The 25,027-nt window shown below is 41.3% G+C and overlaps 1 protein-coding gene across 1 annotated transcript in view; it reads right to left on the bottom strand.

The window, feature by feature from the left end:
- nbas (NBAS subunit of NRZ tethering complex) overlaps positions 1-25,027 on the bottom strand; it is a 187,946-nt gene that overhangs the window by 79,590 nt on the left and 83,329 nt on the right. Inside the window, exons 37-41 of the mRNA XM_037751577.1 lie at positions 22,950-23,126; positions 21,135-21,248; positions 19,838-19,961; positions 14,195-14,271; positions 13,223-13,360 (exon numbers count right to left, since the gene is read on the bottom strand). Coding sequence (XP_037607505.1) covers positions 13,223-13,360; positions 14,195-14,271; positions 19,838-19,961; positions 21,135-21,248; positions 22,950-23,126 — 630 coding nt within the window. The remainder of the gene's footprint in view (positions 1-13,222; positions 13,361-14,194; positions 14,272-19,837; positions 19,962-21,134; positions 21,249-22,949; positions 23,127-25,027) is intronic.

A 25,027-nucleotide genomic window follows, 5' to 3' on the forward strand; every position in this document is an offset into this window, starting at 1 on the left:
TTAACAACAGCAAAACTATATTAAAAAACATCCGTTTACAAACTCTCACACAACTCATGCAGTAAAATCCAAGTCTCATTTATACAGTTGTATGATCACTTCTTCCCAAACACACGCATTTCTGCTAAAACCTTACTATGTAAAACACTTCTGCATAAACATAAACTCATCTGTGTGAGTCCCAAGTGTTATAAATAGTAAGGTTTTACCCATTTACTTCAATTCATCAAGACTTATCTCCATTTTTCTGATTCTCCATTCACCGTGGAGGCATGCGAGAAAAACTTTCTTCAATGATTCTAGGTAACACAAGGTGAGTGATTGATATACCAATGGTCATTTAGTAGGTGAACTATTCTCTAAGGCTTATCATTAAACCATATGAATCACTGGGCTTCAAACATTTTGCACTGCGTGGTATCTAAAAACTTCACAGGTCTTTTGCTGCTTTGCCGTGACAAACTAATGAGGCTATTTTCAAAAATGGCTGTAATTTTCAAAAATCGGCAGAAAAAAAAGGAAGGGCAAGAGCAACTTTCCTGAACTCACTTCTATAACTTCAATAATTTCGCTGCCGGGAAGACATTGACTGTGTCACCCAAGTTAAATCAGGCGACTCAATATGTGCCTTTTTTTCCCTACACGGCTGGAAAATATGAGTAAATGTACCAGGAGCCATAATTGCTACCGTGATTCAGGCCTATGGGGAATTTGACAGTGGGTACACATTTATGATTGAGAATGTCATGCGCGGGGTAGCGGTAGGTGAATGTTGTATCTCGCTCATCACCTCTGTTCTAATTAAATGAGCTCCCTGAATTTGGTTTTTGGCATCTTATATGCTGTCGCCCAGCAGGATGAGATGGTTTATTTGTTGATCTTATTTGCATAAGGTAATTATGGCTGCTGGAAATGTGCGAGCTTGAAAAACACATCTCAGTGTGTCTCTTCCTGTTCTGAGCATGTGTGTGTGTGTGTCTTTAGATGTGGCCTTAACGGCAGTCACGGTGGCAGATTCACAGTTCAAAAGCAGGACAGGAGGGAGAGAGAGAGGAGGAGAAGAGGTAGAAAGAGCAGAATGTTAAAAGTGTAGAGAGTCAAAGAGGGAATGGGGGGGAGGAAAAGGAAAAGTAGGATGGTGTTTGTTAATGTTGGCATCATTTTGGAGAAAAAATTTCAGACAAGGAAGAATGACACGCAAAGGAGAACATAGAGAGGGAGAAGAAAGTCTGCTGGAACTGTGATGGACAGGCCGATGTTTGAAGAACTTTATTGAAATAAGACTTTCATGACGAAATACTGTTTCTCTCTCTCTCAATCTGTCTGTCATTCATCTACAATACTTTGTGAGATCTGGATTATATCCTCCCTTACCTCTCCAAACACTACTTTTTTTTCTTCCATCTCTCAAATCCCCCTCATTACTGAAGAATCTCCGAAATCCTTCTCCTTTCTAATAAGTATTCTTTGCGATCCCATTTAGTCTTCAAATTAAGCAAAAGACAAACACTCATTCCATCGTTTTTTCTCCTCATCTTATATAATGACTTGCTTATTTAATTTCAAAGTATCTTAAAAAGCCACTTCTAGTCTTTCTTCAAAGGGAAGGATGTATAAACTGTATGTTGAGTATAATTGCATAAGGTGGCGTGTGATGTTGCACAGCTGGGAGGAAGCCAGCTCTCTCTCTCCAACTCCCCTTTTAGCTATTCCACCGCTGCCACAGGCTCTTTTCTCTGCGCTCCCCTCCTTCCTGTGATGCTGCTTAAGAGGGAACCGTGTAAAAATAAAAAGTTCCCAAATCTTTTCATCCACGCTTGCTCTCTCATTTTCACTCGTAATTTTTGCATGTTAATATATTTCAGTCACAACTCTGCACCCGTCAAAACTCCTTTTTGCCCTTTCCCAAATGCTGTCTGATTAAATGTGTGCAATAAAATATTATTATAGTTACTCTTTGAGGCAGTCAATTTTATTATTGTGAGCAACTAAATCTTAACATTACATCACAGAGTGTTGTTTTCCCTTTTACCACCCACTGTTTAGCTTGTGGTTGCTAGTGCCATGTAAATCTTCAACGTATCCTTATACAACGGTTTATTTATCTTATGAAAAGTTATTCCTCATCTTTCGTGCGTTTTCCTACGAATGTCCTGCAAAACGTGACACGCATGTCGATTTCCGCTCCGGTCTTTTCAAAATAAACTTCCGTCATCACAGGCAACAAAACTAGTTAGTTACTGTAGGTTTAGGAAAAGATTGTGGTTTGGGTTAAAGTAACACAAGAAGTGGCGTAATTTAAGTATGGAAGTTACGTGACAAAAACTACTTAGGTTTAGGAAACGATCGGGGTTTGGGTTAAAATCGCTCCAGAATTTGCAATATTTTCCCAAACCTAACTCAGTAGTTTCGACGCAAGGGACAAAATAAATCAACGTTGACTTCTGGTTTCGCACAGGGTTCAAACGCCGCTCTTTATACTACCTGGTTCACAATTATGTGGATCACATACAAATTAATTTCGTGTGATGTATATGAATTACATTGCATTACTTTTCGTAGGTATAGCTACGAACGGTGTATGAGAACATCCGGATATCTGCTAATACTATCAAAAGATACAAGAATACAAACATGTTATTTATGTATTGACAGATTTGACTCTCGTCATTTGCAGATATTTGGTCAAAAAACAAAGAACTGGACACAATAGACCCAGTGTTGGTATTAGAAGAAACGTTAGCGATGACCAAACATATTACAAATCATGCTGAGGCGACCATGAATGTCTTAACCACACTTCAAGGCAGTCCATCCAATAGTTGTGGAGACCAAACCAACCAAAAATGTTGACCTGCTGGTGGCGCTAGAGGGAAAGTAAGAGGGATCATCAAAGTCCTCAGAATTCATCATTTGGGAGTCATGAATGTCTGTACCAAATTTTGTGCCGATCCAACAAGTATGTGGAGATATTTCACTCAATAGGAGATACATTTGAACCACTGGTGGTGCTAAGTCGATAAAAGTCGCGGATCAGCGAAGTCATTAGGATTCATCCTCTGAGGAGCTTGAATATATGTATCAAATGTCATGGAAATCTCCGCAATAGTCTTTGAGATATTTCACTCATAATCTAAATTGTCAACCTCATGGTTGCTAGTGGAGAAATCAGGGGAACAACGAAGTCATTAGGATTCATCCTCTAGGGACCATGAATGTCTGTACAAAATGCCATGGAAACAGATGCCCAGTAGTTGCTGGGATATTTCAGTCTGGAGCAAAGGGCACCAACAGACGGGCCAGACGACATTGCCATCCCTAGAGCTCCGCTGCTAGTGTGGCGAACATACCGTACAATATCTCCCTACCTCGCCATAGGTCTGACAGTCCAACGATGTAATAAGTCCTAGTCCCAGTAAATATTCATTGCAAGAATGTAATGATCAAAAACAGTCCATTTGTTTTCATTTAGACGAACCATCCCCAAAAGGGGTTTGGGTGTTAAAGAGTTAAAGCCATAACATCATTCTGTGTGTGTTATCATCACATCATCCATGCCATACACACACACATATACATACATACATACATACAGCCTAGTCTTTTAACACATTGTCTCTCTCTGTGCGGTAAGGATCACATAAAGGTTAAAGAGAAACAGACATGCCTTCCCTCTCTAGCGTGTACGCCATAATGATCTTAATGAGTTGTGTTTATATCATGCCTAACACTTAGCTATACAGTCGGTGGCCTCATTAGCACTAATTCTGCAAATGGTGTATACAGTATGTGCGCATAATTAGGAGGAATGCACGGGGGAGAGAAAGTCGGGCAATGATTTTAAAGGACTGATCGCTCCATAAACAAGCTGGTGGGTCGTAATACACCATGAAGGGGACTGATCGCAAGCGAAACACGCCTGCCAAGAAGATTGCAAAGAAATGAGCAAGAGGAGCAACTTAGCACACGTCAACCCCGGTGCAACTAATCAAAAGGTTCAGAGACTACGTAGTCTCAAACCTTCCCACTCGACTGCAACAGTGTATTAAGAGTGCATATTTGTCTAATAGGGCCCTTTTCTGCAGCTACTCTGCTCCACAGAGCTCCCATGGGTGAAATATAGACCGCTAATGATTGTGGTACAAGGGTGCAATTTGTACAAGTGCACAATTTGTACAAAAAAAGAGGGAAAGCGAAATCATTGAGTTTGCGGTGCTTTTTCTATGATGGGATAGTTATTCAGTCCGACTCATTATTCCAGTCAATTCAACAACAGGGAGCTGGCGCGGTGGTCCGGCACATCCAAGGTCAGCTCCCGCACACCCGGGAGCTTGAATTTCTTGATGTGGCCATGAATTGAAGAAAGAAAAAAAATGACCGCAGGCAATGCATAATGTCACTAGATGTAAGCAAAGTGCTGTTTTATCAAGTGATGTCCATGCTATTAGGGAAACACTTTCATCTTTGCTCCTAATACAATTTCTCTCTGCGGTGAGTGCTTTAGTAAACTTTGTGCTTTATTTTTTCCAGTCTGAAAAACTGTCCACACTGTTTAGATTTCCTTCAGGTAGAATAAAAAAAAAAACAAATTTATATACTTAATAAAGGTGAAAAGAGTATTTCCAATTCACTGACTCCATCTGACTCGATGAACTGAAAGTAAAGAGCCCACCAAGAATTTGTGGGCTTTTATTATAAAAGGGAAATGCCGTAATGAGATGTTCAAAGAACTAAGCAGTTTCTCTGCATGAGGTACTCTACGGTCGTGCTCTGCGTGTCTATAGCAAAATTGTGTATGCTTTAAATGTGTGTGTGTGTGTGCGTGTGTGTGTGTGTGTGTGTGTGTGTGTGTGTGTGTGTTTGTGTGTACGCCAAGAGTGTGAGTGATCAATACTCAGTGAGAGAACGGCGACTGCAGGCAAAGACAAATGGTTGAGTGGAAAAATCTCAAAGTCTTTACTCAGCACATTGCCGTACAGTGGCTGCACATTCACAGCTACAACTATGCTAAGCACGAGGATTCTCACTCACACACACACACACTCACACATTGAAACATTGACAAGTACAGGTTAGCACTTACATAAACATGGGCTAATGTGCAATATTGTGTAAACACCACCAGCACAAAAAAAATCACGGTAAAGAGCGCCTCTATTTCGCAAACGAGCACTTTACTCGGTATAATGAAAACTTCCAGTGCGAGCAAGTGGAAATCAGCTCATTATGCCTCCGGGAATAATGGAAACCCAGCATCTGTGTCATTGAGCCTGGTGCTGCTCCGTCATGCCTGGGAGCCGTAATCATATGGGAAAGTAACAGTTAAAGACCTTGAAAGTCAATAGTGGGCAACAGAATCTTCAAGAGGCAAAGAGCTGTATGTTGTAGTCCTCTGTAACAAAAAACAACCAAAAATATATAACTGCAACATATTTGCACACTTTGCTAATGTATATAATATGTTATTCTATGTTTATATTAGGGCTGTCAATCGATTCAAAAATGTTATCGCGACTAATCACATGACTGTCCATAGTTGATGAAAATTAATCACGTTTTTTATCTGTTCAAAATGTAACTTAAAGGGAGATTTGTCAAGTATTTAATACTCTTATCAACATGGGAGTGGGCAAATATGCTTGCTTTATGCAAATGTATGTATATATTTATTATTGGAAATCAATTAACAACACAAAACAATGACAGATATTGTCCAGAAACCCTCACAGGTACTGCATTTAGCATAAAAAATGCTCAAATCATAACAAGGCAAACTGCAGCCCAACAGGCAACAACAGCTGTCAGTGATCTGACCAAACTGCATGTGATTATCATAAAGTGGGTATGTCTGTAAAGGGGAGACTCGTGGGTACCCATAGAACCTATTTTCATTTACATATCTTGAGGTCAGAGATCAAGGGACCCCTTTGAAAATGGCCATGCCAGTTTTTCCTCACTAAAATTTAGCAGAAGTTTGGGCCATTATTTAGTGACAAGCTAGTATGACATGGTTGGTACCAATGGATTTCTTAGGTTTTTCTAGTTTCATATGATGCCAGTATCTTAACTCTAGCTTTAGAACTGAGCCTGCTGTACGGCCTAATAAAAATCACAAATTGTGTTAAGGCGCTAAAGAAATTAGTGGCGTTAAAACAAATTTGAAGTCAAAGTTAATGCGTTATTACCACGTTAACTTTGACAGCCCTATATGTATATTTACTGTGTATTTACTGTTCCTGTGCAATGCCTAGATAACCTGCTACTGTAACACAATTATTTCCCAATTTGGGATCAATAAAGTCCATCCATCCATCCATCCCAATCTATGTCCCCAGGGTTCTATGTTCCCCAGCCCAATATCCTCTTAATATGACACATTAAGGAGACCTTTCAAAAATTAGGTTTTTATGTTTTTCCCTAGGGCAAATGTTCAATGTATATTCCCCTGGGTCAATATGTTGAAATCACCCACCTACAGCTTATAACCTCTGATGTTTTACTTCTTAAAACCTACAACCACAAATTGGCGGACAAGACAGTTTTCTTTACTTTAGACGAAATTGATATTTCCACAACGGCTGACTGGATTTTTAACCATTCAAAGTGCATTTGAAACGTCCCTTTGTTCTTTTGCAATTTGAACAGTGAAGATAGGCCTTACCAATCTCTCACAATGAGGATCCTAATAATGATCCCATGACGGGGAAATCCAAGACAACTTAATTACCTAGACTAAAAGGAAAATATTTTAGTTAACTTGATTAAAAATAAGCTACCAAACTAAATAACACAGACAGGCAAACATGCATCGCTGCAACACCTTAGGACTTAAGTATTAATGTAATATTGTGAGAGCTGAGAGATATTAGTGTGACTCTGGAAAGACTGGCTTATTTTCCCACAGTCTGAATAAATATGCTAAATATGCTCAACTTAACCGTCAATTTTGGTAAATGTTCTGGGTATATATTTGGGAATATATTTAAATAGTATTTAAGGGATTAAGGTGAAGTAGGAAGAGAGGTAGAAGAAAAAAGAATGACAGAGTTTTAAATTAAAGGATCATTTTTCAATTTATTATGACTTGGTTCATTCTCATAGTTTTGGCAACGGTTTCTATTGCTTTTGACATCACTGTCTGGGAACATTCTCCGGGTAAAACTTAATGTGAATGTCAGAAATAAACACCTCATTGCACAGGAAAGGTGTGTTTATTCCATTAAGCATGCTGAAAATGCTCAGTTTGGGCAATCATTTTGTTTTCTCTTGCAAGTATGTTTGGCTAAAATGAGGGTCTGTCTAAACCCTCTATGATCGCCTGACTGCTCATGTTTCTTGCCCCATTGGTCTTCCTCTTAGCAATGTTGCCACGTTCCCAGATATTGAATAACTTGGTGACGATTATGTTACTATTTCCAATTGGCCAAAACAAATGATGGCCAAAGAAAAAAATTTGCTAAATGCTTAATTATCCTTCAAGAAGGTTCTAGGTTCCTTTCTATGGGGCAAGTTCGCCTTATGTTTTTGTAGGTTTTCCTCCACAGTCTAAACACATGTATGTTCGGTGCTCTTAGGCAGTCATTCCCAAAGACTGGGTCGGGACCCACCAGTGGGTCGTAGGGAGATTTTATTAGGGTCGCCAAATATATTTGCAGAATTTCTTCCACTGTCTTTTTACATTTATATCTGCAGTACGCCTTTGAGCCACATGAGGGAGCCTGAATGTTTGTATTGTTCTGATAATTATAGCCTATTAATATGAAAAGCTAGTGTATAATCGGTTTGTTTTACTGATGCAAGTAAAAAAAACGAAGGCCTGTTAACTCCATATTTATTTGGTATCATTTAGAAAGTATTTTAACACGTCTATATGTTTTCAATAACACAAGCATACAATGAAGTTGTGACTCATCAAACGTATATCTCTTTGAAAAGGCTGGTTTACCTATTCAAGATAATATAAGCTGATGCGGAAATGACAGTAAAAATGATCAGGAACGTTCATTTACACACAAACTAGCTCCTCTCCCGATTTATAGATCAGGCCTATTGTGAATTGGGTCGCGATGGTTTGTCATTTTCAAAAAAAGTGAGTCTCCAGAATAAAAGTTTGGGAAACACTGGTGTAGAGTCTATGTTACTCCTGCGACCGGCCTCAGAACTGGAATTGGTCCCAGGGCTGCACTGTGGCTGCCCACTGCTGCTAAATAGTTACAGTACAGTAGGAAGGTCAAACACAGAAAACAAATGTCCCCACTGGGATCAATAAAGCACAATTTAACGAATGTGCTACATGGTGCATTTTTACCATCAATATATTGCTGTCAATATAACTGGGATGTCTCAGTATAACTATAGTTAACAACTGACACAGTGGTAAAGAGGATTGTAGCTTCTGTCTCACACCTGTGTGGCACTACAAGGTCCACAGAATTCCTCAAAATCACTATATTTCCTGTTAGCTCAAAAATAATCCAGTGCAAACTGTGGTAGCGGCTGCAAACCTTCAACGGTCTTGTTTAGGGGTGCAATTCACGATTATTTTCATTGTCGATTAATCTGTTGATTATTTTCTCATTGTTTGGTCTATAAAATGGCAGAAATTGGTAAAAAAAAATGTCGATCAGTGTTTCCCAAAGCCCTAAGTGACGTCCTCAAATGTCTTGTTTTATCCTTAACTCAAAGATATTCAGTTTACTCCCATAGAGGAGTAAAGAAACCAGAAAATATTCTTATCTAAGAAGCTGAAATCAGAGAATTTTTACTTTTTCTTCTTAAAAAACTACTCAAACCGATTAAAGCTGCACTAGGCAGTATATTTTTGGCATCATTGGGCAAAAATTCCATAATAACCTTTCAACATATTGTAATTCAAGTGTTCTGAGAGATAACTAGACTTCTGCACCTCCTCATGGCTCTGTTTTCAGACTTTAAAAAATCAAGTGACCGGAACTTTGCGTTACTTCAACAGATTTTACAATGGCGGCCGCGTCATAAACTTTCTCATTTTACAGCTAAATCGTGCACTACAAGATGATTCTGAAAACATTTGAGGTGAGAAATAGGCATTACAGTAACAGAATATTGATTCATATTTGATCAGTGTGGCCTAGTTTGACCGTTTGGTTGGAGTTCGCGAGTGATTGACAGCCGGCTCTCATAGACAGCAGACATCAGATCAGCTCTTACTGCTTGTTTTCCTCCGGTCTGTGAAATCTTGCAGATGCCGTTAGGAGCACCAGAGGACACAGAGGCACATGATTTTTTTCAGGTTACCTGTTTCATGTACTACTGTCACGATATAGCAACCATATTATTAAAAAAATAACTTTTTTTATTCATATTTGCTCCAATATCGCCTACTTCAGCTTTAATTGATTATCAAAATATGAATTTAATAGTTGGCAACCAAATCGATAATCATTGCAGCTCTACTCTTGTTTCTTTATAGTCACTTTACAAATGTAGTAATAATATTTTTGATGCTAACATGTTACGTGTAACATCTCAACAGTAAAATATGACACACCATCTTTTCCAAAGTAATTGAAACCATTTAAATGGATAGGTTAGACAACAACCTGATATACACATTTCACATGTTCTGTGTGCTCCTGTATACTGCTCCCCCTGTGGTGCAACAATGACGCTATAAGGATGTCACTGCATGTGGTAAAGCTTTAGTCCTATGGTTATTAGCATAAATGTCAAGACATTTGAAAACATCTTATGTATGAATGTCTTTGTGCTGATTAGATAGCAGCATGACTGATGCTTTGGTAAATCCCTCTTAAAGGTACATCCATTTCTGTATGATTGAGGAGTCGGAGCAGCGTGCATTTTTACAATGGCTGATGATGCTTTTTATTATATGTGACATTTATGAATATGTATGTGCTGTATGTGCGTTTAATGTGATTTTATGTAATATGCATTTTTATGCAATGGCGGTTTAGTTTTTATTTTTTTTAATTAAATCAATTGTTTTCTTCACCTTAAGTTTCAATGTTTTTTTTTTGCAGACAGCTCCAAGACCTTTATATCTACGGAAAAAAAGTGAGAAAACCAGGCTGTTGATTGAGGCTTTAAAAACACATCAAACACCTCGAGTAAAACCCTCAGGGACTTGTGTTCCTATTTGCAACTGAATGACTTCGGTGTCTTGAGTGTTTGGTGTCTTATTGCTTTGGGTATGAAATTATGTGATAGTGACAAGAGAACCGAAAGAGCATGAGAGTTATTGAGACACAGTGTTACTGCTCTTCAAGTGGAGAGTGGGAAACACTTGGAGACAGCTTGACACACCACAACACACACAAATAACGCCACCCGCTGTCTCACGCGAAAGCAGACCTAACACTCCGACGCACACAAACATGTTAGCCTGCAGTTGCACATACACGCCACACACACAAACAGAAGCATGCAATGCTACAAGTCGAAATGCTATAAACACACATGCTTGTGTATGTAACATGTTGTTCTCCCCCCATCCTCATTTGCTATGCAAAGCAAGATTCTTGCTATACGTGCACTCTGTCATACATATCAGCAATTAAATATTACATGGCGTACAACGTGTGCCCTTAAAAGATAAGAGAAAGCGAGGGAGCTAAAGAAAGCACGAGAGAAATGTACAAAGTATGCGCAGTCAAGATAGTATAGTGGACGGAGAGGCCCGAGATTTGACAAGAGCGAGACAGGCCTATGGGGGGAAAATAATCTGAACGGTGTAGAGAGAGGAGCGATAGCAGAAAGAGCAACATAATGTGGACAGAAAGAAGCAGCGCGGAGACGCATAAAAAACAGAACTGTCATGCCAACAAAGCAATTCATTAAACTGACAGAGAAAGAAGAAAAAAATAAGCAAAGGAGAAGGAAACAGAGGGAGCACACACAGGGGGGAGAGAGGGAGAGAGAGAGAGAGGAAAAAATCCGAATGGTGAATGTGGAGAAAGAAACGAGGGTAGAAGGGTTGAAAGGTTTTCTTCCCTTGCAGTGTTAGAGTAAAAGTTGCCACTACCTCATCAATAAGAGCTGAGTGAAGGCAAGACCTGGAACACAACGATAACAAGCACACACTCTGGTAGAGCACACTAAAGAGGTGGGAGAAGAAAAAAAACTCAAAGGAAATGACAGATAAAAAATAAGAAATAAGCGAAAAATGAAGGTACAACTGCCAAAGTGTAGAGCAGAGGAGGGAAAGCTGTATATATCTTAAGTTAATGGACTTGAACTTCACTTTAGGCAGAAGGTTGGGGAGTGATTACTGCCATTAGGTTGCAGGGGAGGAAGTGTGTGCGTGCGTGTGGATGAGCGTGTAGTGCTGAGCGTGACTTGTTGATGTGTGTATGTGCGAGCGTGTGTTTTTTGTGCACAGGCCTGACCTTGAATGTCAACTCGGACACACTTATCCACTTCTTCTGCTGGCCTCTTTTCCTCTTCCGTTCTTTTATTTCAACATTTCACCTCCCCTCCCTCCACCTTGGCTAAAACCCCCCGAGAGCCGCAGTCCACTCAAGGAAAAGGTCAGAACCATTTCTTCTCTTATTCTCCACCTTATCACCCCCCGACACTCTTTTACCGCCACTCTGCTCTTCTACCGCTTCCCACTTGTATGTTCTGATCTTTTGCTCTTGTCTTGTTTGCATTTTTTTTTTTCCCCACTTTGTAAAAGCAAAAAAAAGGAACACGCAGCAATGTGACCTGCCGTGGCTACTCGTGGCTTACATTGTTTAAATAACATGTGGCATTAGTGTGCCACAATATCCGACAAATACAATTCATTTGTAATTTACACACACTCAAATTTCATATAATCCAAAGAGCGTTAAGAGCCAGTGAATTATGCAAAAATGTCTGCTATAATAAAGACATCTGGGGAAATAAAAAACAATTCACACACACACACACGCACAGACACAAGCAGAAGCATAGACACATATTCCAGGGGTGGTTTTGGATTAAAGCACAAGTAAGTGGATTACTATGCTGATGAGTTAAAGGATAATTATAGTTATTTCCCCAGTTTGTTCCATTATGATGTTTTTTGTCTCTGGCATCACTGTAAAGCCTTTTTGTATTCCCACTTTGCCACGAACAATGCTATCCATCTACGAAGCCAAATGGTGTCACCATCTCTCTCATGCGCTCGACCACAGACACTCGCTAAATCGCCGCCCCATTGAGCCACGATCATATGAATCGTTGTGGATGGAAAAATAGATCAGGAATACTACTGAAACCATATGGGTGACACAGCGTTTTGCTGTTGTGGTTGTTGTGGTTCCCTCGCTGTGAAAGGCTCTGACTAAAGAGATAAAACCTGCACTGAGATTCTCAAGTTTCAAGAAACTTCTTCAAGACCCATCTGCTCAGAACAGATCAATCTCTTGGGTCCGCTATTGAAGCCACAGCTTTAAAGAGGACCTATTATGCTTATTTTCAGGTGCATACTTGTATTTTGGGTTTCTACTAGAAGATGTTTACATGCTTTAATGTTCAAAAAACGCTTAATTTTTCTCTTACCGGCTGTGCTACAGCACCTCTTTTCACCCTCTGTCTTAAACACTCAGTTTCAGCTCCTGCCCCTACCTCCCGAAAAACCCAGTCTGCCCTGATTGGTCAGCTGGCCCACTCTGTTGTGATTGGTCAACCGAACCAAACTCTTCGGACTCCGCTCCAGCTGCGCTCTAACTACCTTTGTTTGAGGGCGTGCCAAACTAGCTGCTAGGCAGGTATTATGCAAATCTGTTACTTGGTGACATCACCACGTTACGGAAGAAAAGGCAGGACTTCAAACAAGGCGTTTCAGGCAGTTCAGGAGCAGTGTTTCTGTGGGGAGAGTAACTCCTTTTGGTGTGGACTTTGGGCTGTATAACGTTGCAGAACTTTTACATGCACAAAAATCTATATATCATGCTAAAGGAAAGAGAAAAAAGCATAATAGGGCCTCTTTAAATTTTATGATGTTTTTATCTGTGTGGCAAATGCCTGTTTGCAACCTGTTTGTATCTTATTATTACGTCTTCCTTTTTTGTGTTTTGTGTTGGGGATTCGTAGCATTTTGGGTTAAGAAAAGCATTTCATGTGCATAATTTTCTACCAAGCATCATTCTTGTCAATTTCATAGTGGAGACTCTGACGCCTCCCACCTCAGCATACTAACCAATACCTCCATTCACGCAACCACCCACACACATCATTGGTATTCCATGCTAACCTGGTAGAGAGTGTGGTTCTTGTCCTTGAAGCAGGGTATGAGGAGAGAATAGATCTGCAGGGAGTAGTAGTAGGCAGCCAGCTGGAGCGACAAGGCAGAGTGACACTGTTTCTCAAAACACCTGTTGGCATCCAGCACCTGCATCGATGGAAGGAAAGATATGAATAAGAAAGTACGCTGGTGGTGGGAGAAATAAAAAAAAAATAGCAAACAAACTCCACTTCCTCGGCTCCAAACTCTCACAGTTCAGTTCATAATGTCCAAAAAATAAGCAGTTCAAAATCAAAATAACAAGTCCAGAATTCAGCGGACCGAACCGTGTGTTCATCGTTTCAAACCGCGCAGAACTCACAGTCAGTTTGTCAGCGACGTCAGTCTAATCCGAGTGGAGTTAACAAGCTCTCTATGAAACATCTATGTAATATCCACTCCAGCAGTTTAGTGTTTCACTGGAGATGCAGCGAGAGTGTTAAGACTCATGAGGGATCTCACTACCTCCACTTGAACACAATCCACTGCGGCAGCTTTCTCTGTCTTATATTTCATTTTCTCAGCTATCAAAACACACTGACTGCTCATCTGACAGCTGCGACAAGGTGAGCAGGGGCTACGTATTGCGACGTGGGAATGTTTAGAGTACGTGCGAATGTTGATTGACTTGAGGAAGACGTGAAACTGTGCGAGACGTGGATTGTATGGTGAACGATCCGGGTCATCGCAATGTCGTGCTTTTGATGAACTGCGACTGTTATGTGTCGTTCAGCGACATTACTGTGGTGGCTTTTAAGTGTGACTTTGATTCGACACTGATGATGCAAACTGTCTAACACAATAGCGCATCTAGAAAGGTAAGAGATCAGTAATATGGAGGATATGGACTCCCTCAGAAAGAATCTACAAATCACACTTTTGAGTCAGTTTGTATGTGTGTCTAAAATAAAGCTCTGTGTGTGTGACTGTGTGTCCACCTACCTGAGGCAGGGCCAGTAAGTAGGACAGAGCCAGCATCATGTCTCTGGGAAATGCATCGTTGGCCAGCTGCAGCAAAACTGGAAAAGAATGGAGGGATGATGGAGAGAGAGAGAGAGAGAGAGAAAGAGGGGGGAGAAAAGACTTTAACTAAAGCACTGAGGATTAACAACCAACCCTCCCCTCACCGACGAGTTTCACCCCACGTTTGTTGAATACAGACGACAGAGCCTGTCAGAACACACCTCTCTGCGGGCCAGACAAAAGAGAGGAGAGGGGAAGGTAAAAAATAGAGGGAGACAAAGTCAAAAAGCGTCATTAAAAATCCCCCCCGAGTTCTGGGATTCTGTCCATCTTCTCGCTGGGCTATTGTGGGCATGTCTGCATGTGTGCGTGTGTTTGCATACGCTGTGTACAAATGTTGCTCGGTTGTGTGTGTGTGTGCGTGTGCGTTATGTGCGGGCGTACGGTCTCTTGCACAGGGAGTATTCATTATTCAAGGAGTAAGTACATACCCACTTCTAATAAGTGCTCTCCAGATGAGTCCAAACTTCATCTAAGTGCACTTTAAAGTTGAATCCCCTGAATGCAAAATTAGCCTATGCATATTGACAGCAAAGACAGGCAGAGGAGTCTGATTATAAGAATACTAAATCATCTTTGTTTAACTTGGTTTCGACTTGTCCGTTTTAACCACTGATTTGACCGAGCAGGTGAAGTCGACAGCGATTAAGCAGTTTCTGACTTAAAGGCCCTGACACACACCCGTTGGAAAGTTTGGGGCCGTCGGTAAGCGTCTGTCTGCCTAGTTTTTGTGGTCTGTCCCGCACAAGGGAAACACAAGGGAGGAAAGCAAGTCAAACAGAAGGCTCTTTTAATTTTTCATCTTCATCTCATCTGATCATTCCCATACACGGATATTTTCACAACGACGTGGCCATCTGGAACGAAGCTAAGTGGTGAGTGAGAGTGGTGTGAAAATGGTCGGCAAACGCCGCTTTGTTTCATGTATCATAACAACGGCTTGTATATCCGCAGTCCTCGGTCTTCCAGTTTCCCTTTCTGAATGACGAATACAGAATACCGCCGCCTGCTTATGTGGAGAGTTATTTCTTCTTATAAACTCACAACTTATCGGCCAAAACAAAGGCGACGTGAGGCGACGCAACAGTCGGCCAATCATCACCGCTAGTTCATTGATGTCGGCTTGGTGTGTGTGGGCTTTATAGGTCATACTGTATTTAAATACATGTACGTAACTGATTTGTACAAATGATAAAAAAAAATGTGCACCATTGGACACGAATCAAACTGAAACTTTGGAATGCTACGGCCAATTATGCGAAAAACTGCTTTTTTACAATCATCCAAACATTTCTTCAAGCTGCTTTACTCCCATATCTGCAATAATGTTCTGCAGCTGTGAATTTCTCTTTCATTTACTTTAGTTGAGCTTGTTTTGAGTCTGTTGATGCATACTATTGTCCCACAATGCAATGCACAATCAAGTAGCGCTGCAACTAACAATTATTTTGCATTGTTGATTATTTATTTTAGTTGTTTGGTCTAAAAAAAAGTCAGAAAATGGTGAAAAATGTCCTTCAGTGTTTCCCAAAGCCCAAGATAACGTCCTCAAATGTCTTGTTTTGTCCATGACTCAAAGATATTCAGTTTACTGTCATAGAGGAAGTAGGAGACCAGAAAATATTCACATGTAAGAAGCTGGAATCAGAGATTTGACTTTATTTTTCTTTCTTACCGATTAATTGATTATCAAAATAGTTGACGATTAATTTAATAGTTGACGACTAATCGATTAATCATTGCAGCTCTACAATCAAGCATGTTTTTAAGTATGCACACTAAGTGATTCGAGTACACTTGACTTGACATCTTACCAATGTTTTTCAGTCTATTACATACTTAGAAACTGCTTCAATTTAGTATGTAATATGGATTGGGACACAGCTCATGTTTTCGGTGTCTGTAAGGCTTGATGGGATTTGGAGTCTAGATGGAGCTTTGGGCACCTGGGTGGACTTTGGTTCCAAACTGCTGGCCTCGAGGCCACGACAGGCAAACGCAAGGACGCGCAATCACACACACATACCGTAATAATTAACAGTAGATGAACTCCAAAAACCCTGTAAACACAGACTCCCTAAGTTAATCACTCACTAAGTCACTCACTCACAGTGAGGAAACAGTGGGAGAGAGCAGAGAGAAGCAGAGGGCCCGACAGAATCACTTTGTAGTCTCAGACCCGAGGAGAACAAAAGCCTGTGTTGGTGATAAGAGCCTGAGACAAAATGGAACAGACAGAGTGGAGAAAAGTGGAGCATGGACACTGGGAGAGGAGGCGGGGGCAAAGGGAGCGACATACGCTGTAGGACAAAATGCACACGAATATTCATACATGACATATACAGTTGGAGGTTCGGTGTGTAAGTGTGTGAGCGGTGGTGGAGTGATGCGCCAGCTTAAAGAGCCATAACAGCTCTCTTAAGCGGAGTGGCCCACCCTCCTCCTTTTCTCGTTTTTTCTCTCCCCTCCTCTCCTACCCCCCGGGTTTCAATGAGCTACACCTCAGAATGAGCTGATTACACGCCTCTCTAAAGCTACAGATACCATCGGGACAGGAATTACCAGAGGGGTAAACACACACACACACACACTCACACACACACACACACACACGGAATAGATAACCCGGACTTAAAAGCATACAGTATTTCTGCTTGTGAGGAAGAGAGGAAAACAGAGAGAGTGATAAAGAGATGCCACGTAGAGGAGTGTGGGTGCATGTGAGTGGGTTCACACATACATACACACACAAACACACACACACACCCTGCTCCTGTGTCAGCTAAATCGGGCACATTGTTAGCGGGATGGTGAGACAGTGACTTATTACTGTTTCACCTGTGCATGCAGTGTGAAAAACAACTGATTATGGCCTGGTCAACATGCGGCCAATGGCGGCACTCCATGCTGTGCGTGTGGTAATATATATATGTGTGTGTGTGTGTGTGTATGTGTGTGTGCGTCTCCCTCTGTTTCACACCGATTGCCCGTTTCTGCACCTTACTCAGCTCAATCCCATTGAGTCACTTTCCACTTGTGTCATCATTAATTACCTCCACCTTATCTGGGCCAGGTGAGAAATCAATATATTTATATTGTTAAAGGCCATTTCCCAGTCTGTTCTTGGGGACAGCCGGCGCGGCGGGGCCGATACGCGACTCATTAATCGAAGGGGTTGTTATCGGACGCCGTGCCGTCTGGGACCGCCTTTTCTCTTTCTCGACATGTCGCACTCAGCGGCGGCTCCGAAGAGGAAGGTGACTTTTAAGAAGAGAGATATTCACTTGAATGACAACAGGCAGAGAGAGCGCTCGGATTTGGTGGAATGTGTGTTGAGGGATGTGTGTATGCATATTAGCATCAAAGTGTCTCGCGTTCTTCCGTGTCCCACGTATTAGTATTCAAACACACACGTACGCACGGACACACACATACATTTGCTCTTTATTTTTGTAGTGCCATTGATTTTGGCGAGCAGCTGCGATCCATCACGCAGCGTGGCCTTGATGCTTTGACTTGATGCTATCTCTCTGGTATCGCCGCGGTGACGCGTCATTATTTACTGTTGCCGCGGGAAGCGTGGGTATACATTAATTAATCAATGGGAGACTATTCTTCCCATGTTGTCCTCCCCGTCCACCACATATGGGCTCGCCGGCTAGACGGATGAGGAGAGGAGAGGGAAGGGTGAAGGGAGGGGAGCCAACCAGACTGAGCTTTCAGCAAGTACCACAGCTTCACTGAGATGGAGCACTAAGAAAGAGCACTCACTCTATCTTTCTTTAACACTTAGAAAAGCACTTTCTAAGTCGTTCTCTTCTCCTTTTTTTTTTGAATTTGAGAATTTAAAAAAAGAAGAAAAGCATTTTCTAAATTCAGGAAAAGCTCCCTAGCAAGCCGACGTCCGAGAGGTTGCCTAATCAATGTAGCAATGGGTCACAATATATTGCAACTACATTGCAAAAGCTTGTGAAACGAAGATGGATATTCAGGCCCTGATTTCACCAAATGTTAAAGGAATACTTCACCCTTAAAATTAACATTTGTATATCAATTACTCACCACGTGTTCCCTTGACTTCTTGAAGAAAATTGTATTTTTCTCACATGGTGAACGAAGAATTGAAAAACAAACGAAAAAGGAGTAAAGTCTTGATGACTTGAAGTCAATAGAGGCTTGCTTTAACAACCCCATTTACTTCAATTCATCAAGACTTTTCTCCATTTTTTGATTCTTCGTTGTCCGTAGAAGCTTTCTTCAAGGATTCAAGGTAACACGCGGTGAGTAATCGATATACAAGAGGTCAGTTTAAGGGTGAAGTGTTCCTTTAACTTCGACTACATGTTTTGATCAGTTTTCTGTACATCCAAAATATGTGACTTCTACGTTCGCACTTTACAAATCAATCAACCGGCCACGACGTGGGCACTCACACTGAACTTAGACATGGAACCCCTGATTGGTTTTGTCCATTGACAATTTCAATGAAGTTAATTTAAACAAGATGACCGCATCAGAGAGGGAGACAGATAGATTGTGCAAGGCTGTGTTCGAAATCACATAATAGCACACTATTAATACTAACATAACATTGAGTGTGTAGTGCCTTCCAACTGCACAGTGTGTGGATTTTGTGCGTGCGAGAAATGCCCGGCTGTATACTAGAATCGCAAGAATTTTTTTGAGTACAAGACCTGAGCTTACTGGACATCAACCACCCCAAAATGCACTGCTTCTCTTCAGTCTGTCCGATTGAGGACTGCGAGGCAGGTGGCTTAAATCGTCCCTTGGATAAAATAGTTACGAATGATGGCGAGTGACGTTAAGGTGAAATTAAGAGGGAAAGCGTAGGAGCTCACATATACAATGTGCTGTAGAAAAAACACTAAAACATTAAAAAAAAATTAATTTGCCTTAAAATGATATTGGAAAATATTGAATTGAGTAGGAAGAAGTAATGCTGATTTACATTTGTGATTTACTTTTAACTAACTTTTCATTCAACGGTAGGTCAGACCGGTAACTTTGTGATTGATACAGTCACGTGATGCAGAAAAGACTTCAGTGTGAACAGTCTGCTGTGATGACCCACTTAATCATTAATCGTTAGTATGCGATCTCGAACACGGCCCGATTCTACTATGAAGAGAAAGCACGAAGAAGAAAAAGAGAAAAAATATGGAGCCGCAGATGGCTGGAAGATGCAGACAATATGGTTCTGTCTGTTCTGCAGCAAAGTTCAGTTTTATTTTCCATCACAGCACAGCCTCAGCGGCGACAACATGTAAAAACACTACTCCAATATTATTTAAAAACAATCTCACTCCAGTCTATAACAGATTTTCCGAGAGCAGCCATGTGGGAAATCGGACCGTGGAGCAGCTCAAACTGAGCGTCAAATGACAACCAATCTGGCAGCCTGATTCTAAAAGTAGTCTGGGGCGACCAATCTGTGAATAAAACGCACAGGTGGTATCATTTCCCTTCAGGAAAAAGGCCACTCTACTTTTTCTCTATCTGTGTGTGTTTAACTATGTGGCGAATGTGTTTCTGCACGCTTACCCTCCGTAGCAGGAAACAGGGTTTTTCCTTCAGTTTTGGCCTCAGCCAGTTTGCCCGTCCTCAGCAAAACCTCGGCGAAGTTCTCCTGAGGCACGTCTTTGTAGGACGAATACACGTCTTGACTCTGAGAGGAAGAACGGAGAAGAGAGCGAGTGATGAATAAATACTTAATAATCATCATTGTACTGAGGGGAATCCCAACACCAGGGAGAGCAGATCAGGAAAATGTCACATGGAGATGTGATTAAGGTGACTGAGCGACTTAGTTCCCGGGGATCAGACAGAGGAGAGACGGAGTAAACAAATGAACTCCCGAGCTACATAAAAGCCTTTTAAGACGGAGCCTTTAGATAATTCATTTATAGGATTCTTGTAGTTATTTCTCAAGTGTCTGAGAGGTTGAACAATGAAGTTCGCGCCCCTCGTCGGAGTCAGAGCCGTCCCCTTCAACGCGGTGTTTCCTGCCTATCTTCGCTCTCGCTCTCGCTCTATCCATCATCCCATCTTGTTGCATTTGTCTCTCTTTCTCTCTCAATCAGCCTCTCCTCCCTTTTCCCCGCTTCCTTCATTGGAACCTGTTAAGGTTTAAAAAAAACAATGCCATTGATCAGCCGATTCATAGACAGATGGACGCGGGGAGCCATTATTGGTAGATGGGTGATGGAAGATGGATGAGCGCTGGAGATGGAGCGGAGGAAGGGATTTGGAGAGGCCTATTAAAATGCCATGAGAGGAGATGTATCGGCCTTCTCTGTTTCCCCTCGCGTCCACTCTTTTAGCTATCCACATGATTTGTGTCTCGGAGTAAAAAGCCCAGTCGTAGCCCAGGGCGACCATTTTCTAGGCATAAAGGTCAAACTACTCCTTTTCTTACTTTTCTACTTCCATAACTCCGTCCGTCGACATCCTTCTCTTGTGGAGTTTTATGATATTCATCTCCCCCCCCCCGCTCCATCTAGCACTTCTTCTGTTTGTTTGTTTTTTACCACATTTCCATTTTTGTTTGCCGTTATCGCACCGTCATTCTTAAGTTTATCCTTATTTCCCTGTTAAATACTTCCAAATTGCTTTTGGCATCAAAACTGCTTAGTCTGAAATCAATATTCATTTTGTCTACAACACTGTTTCTGAAGGGATTTATAAGTCATAGGAGAAAAAAAAAGGATTGAATTAAATGCCTCAAGTCAAAGCATTTTTTTACTGTAATGTAAGAGGAAAGGAGAAATAAGGACAACAGGGATGCAACAGGAAGAAAAAAATAATGAGCCATGAGCCACTCTGGTCTTCAGCCACTCACCGGGTCTACACAGGGATCATCAATGAGTTCCTGATAAAAGGGGCTACAGCCTTGACGCTGCAGGTTGGAGTTCTCACACGCCCCATCCTGACTAGTGGCTCCTGCGCCGTGACCCTGAGGAGCCATCAAAACATCATTAAACTTTCACAACATGCCCACAGCACTGTCATCTCTCTCTCCGTCCCACGGCTCACATCCCCTCCGCTTTTTTTTTCCTTTCTCTCTTCTCCTTAGAAACTGGCGACCACGAGCCGCCCTCTCAAATCGCCGCCGAGACCACAGACGCCATCAATCTCCGCCCCGGCGACCACGGAGCCCGTCCAGCCGCCGGCAACCCGCCAGATATTGAAATATTCAACAGGCGGGCCGATTAATTATGCAAGAGATGAGCTCTTGATTGGTTGTTTTTTTGGATGAGGGTCTATGAAGTCTGTGAGCGGAGGGTGTGTGAGATATGAGGGCAGGAGGGCTGACATGCAACTGTGCATTTTCACGCACACGCACACAGGCAAACACACACATGCTGTGCAGCTCAGCAATCAATAGAGTTACAAACAAGCATAAAGCAAATACAGATGCAGTCACATCATATACATCAATAAATATAAACCACACACATTTATACCCACATAGGGCTGTCAATCGATTCAAATATTTAATCGCAATTAATCACATGATTGTCCATTGCGATTAAAGCTTCTGTACGGAATAATTTTTTGTTGTCAAACTTTCCATAATAACTTTTCAGCATATTGTAATTCAAGTGTTCTGAGAGAAAACTAGACTTCTGCACCTCCTCATGGCTTTGTTTTCAGACTTTAAAGATCTAGCCCGTGACGGAAGACTTTGACCAATCACAGGCCATTTCAGAGAGAGAGCGTTCCTATTGGCTAAACAGTACACGACAAGATCTTGCAGATGCCATTAGGAGCACCGGAGGACACCAGGGCACATGATTTTTTTCAGATTACCTGTCTCATGCACTACTGTCAGGATATAGTGACCGTTTTATAAAAATAACTTTTTTTTTTAATCATATTTGCTCCAATTCTACCCACCGCTGCTTTAATCGCAAATTAATCGCACATTTTTTATCTCTTCAAAATGTACCCTAAAGGGAGCTTTGTCAGGTATTTAATACTCTTATCAACATGGGAGTGGGCAAATAGGCTTGCTTTATGCAAATGGATGTATATATTTATTATTTGAAATCAATTAACAACACAAAACAATGACAAATATTGTCCAGAAACCCTCACAGGTACTGCATTTAGCATAAAAAATATGCTCAAATCATAACATGGCAAACTGCAGCCCAACAGGCAACAACAGCTGTCAGTGTGTCAGTGTGCTGACTTGACTATGACTTGCCCCCAAACTGCATGTGATTATCATAAAGTGGGCATGTCTGTATAGGGGAGACTCGTGGGTACCCATAGAACCCATTTACATTCACATATCTAGACGTCAGAGTTCAAGGGACCTCTTTGAAAATGGCCATACCAGTTTTTCCTCGTCAAAATGTAGTGTAAGTTTGGAGAGTTATTTAGCCAATGGATTCCTTAAGTTCTAGTTTCACATGATGCCAGTATCTTCATTATAGCTTTAAAACTGAGCCCGCTACAACCTAAAACTCGCAAGTTGCGTTAATTCGTTAAAGAAATTAGTGCTTTGAAACAAATTTGCCTTAACGCGTTATCATCACGTTTACTTTGACAGCCCATATTTGTTAGTTAACTTAACTGCCCCCGACAGAGAAAGCGGTCTTCAGCTTCACCAAAGATCACATCAATTAAATGCAAAAAGCGTTCTCACATGCATTGGCCGGAGGTAGTTGAGCGAGTCCTTCAACCAGCGGTGGTCGCTGACTGCGGTCAGCACAGCCTTGGTGGTCACTCTTGATTTGGTCAGCACTTCCATGGTCTTAGCTGTAGTCCTGTGCAGCAGATCCCCCGCCGCCGCCACAGGGGAGCCCGCAGACGGAACGCAGGCCTGGGGCCAAGCAGGTGACAGCGGTGACAGGATGGACAAAACACACACAACAGCCACGTCATTCTAGCGTGTCACTCTGCAGTATAGTGGAGTCTTTGCTACTTGAAATCATCCTGTATTAGTACAAAAACCTTCTTTTCCTTACACATGAAAAAGCAGCGTCAGAGGAGTTCTCTGATCGCTACATCTGTATTGTTATATTAGACCAAAGGACACATTTGGAGCGGAGGACTCTCGAGTATCAGTGTGGTTTTAGACATGGCTGTGTTCTGTTTTTTATTAGGTACTTGAGAGGAGCACTTCAATAAGCGCAGGGCTCTTTGTGCTTGTTGGTTTGTTTGTGTACTGAGTAAAGGGAAGCACTATATGCACCGCGGAGGCAGCACAGAGCCCTCCCAGCCCTGCATGAGAGAGACGCACAGTGAATACTTGAGCAGGAAATGTGCCAAAAAGTCACACAGTAAGCACGAGGTTGAGTAGCGCTACGTTAGTGTGGGATAGATTCACTACATGAAGAACTTTTTAAGGGTTAGATGATTGAATCACATATTTTATTCAGTTAATAATTCCTTGAACCCACTTACATAGGCTGGTGTTTTTATAAGTTTGTTGCTTGCAATTTCTTTTGGTTTTTATATGTCTTTTAATTCTGGTTTGTTTGTTACTTTTATTGGTTTCTGTTTCCATTTTATAATCTGTATATGTGTTTTCATGCTGTGTGCTATTATGCATTTTTTATTATTAACTGTAATCACTTCTGAACTGCTGTTTTAGAAAAGTACTATATAAATAAAGTTTACCTACTTACTTACTTACTTTTTTTGCTTTCTGGTGTAGAGTTAGGTGAAATAGATACCACTCAGTACAGTATATCTGTCAACTATAAGGCTACAGCCAGCAGCCAGTTAGCTTAGCTTAGCATAAAGACTGGAAGCAGGTGAAACAGTTAGCCTGGCTCTGTCCAAATGTAACAAAATCCACCTGCCAGCACCGCCACCCCCATAAAACAGGGATCTGTTGTTTTTACACATAGGTTTTTGTACAGATTAAACAAAAAAAATACCAGTCTGGTCTGAGGCACTCTGCCAGGGGGTTCGCAAAATAATTTACTATAAATTATAAAATTGTGCTGTATCATTAAAAAGAGCATATCTACAGATAGGGGCCATTTGAACCAATACAACAAGCGTATTGTGTCCATTACTCCCACCCATGTTAGCTTTGGGCCAATAGACTCTCTGATATGATTGTGACACATCACATCAATCAGTTGTGAATCACTCACTTCATTAACTCTAATGTAATTTGAATAAAAATGTATATTTTTAAAAGTATAAAAAATGGTAGTAACATGATTCAAATTGAAATGTGATTCTGTTTATCACTATGAAACAAATCTCAAGTATTTCGGTTGAAAAGTTTTAGCATACAAATAGTATGAATGGCATCTAAAGAGTACAAATTGTAGTACGCATATGCTCAATCGGTGTTACGATAAAGAGAGGGTCCTTGGAGCCAAGAGGCTGCTGGCTGTAGCTTAACATTTGACAGGCAGACATGAAAGTGGCTTCAATCTTCTCATCTAACTCTAAGTTTTCATCAACCTTAAAATCAACAAATATTAACAAATGAATGGTGCAGTGTTTTGTGAATTGCATTATTGGGGTATTTTTTTGAAAGCGCGCCACCAATTTTCACGGTATGTCGGTTACCCCGCAATTGAAAAGGATTTTAAAACCAAATTTAGAGGGCCAGTGGGCCGAAGCCGAATCGTTTAGTGCCTTTCATCAATACTTTATCTGGCAGGGGATTGAGGGTCAGAGAATGAAAAGAACCCAAACACACATACACTCAATATGTTTGTTAAAAAACACACAGATAAAAACAGCACCTCCTGAGTG

Source organism: Sebastes umbrosus, chromosome 18, assembly GCF_015220745.1.
Source record: "Sebastes umbrosus isolate fSebUmb1 chromosome 18, fSebUmb1.pri, whole genome shotgun sequence".
Lineage (NCBI taxonomy): Eukaryota > Metazoa > Chordata > Actinopteri > Perciformes > Sebastidae > Sebastes > Sebastes umbrosus.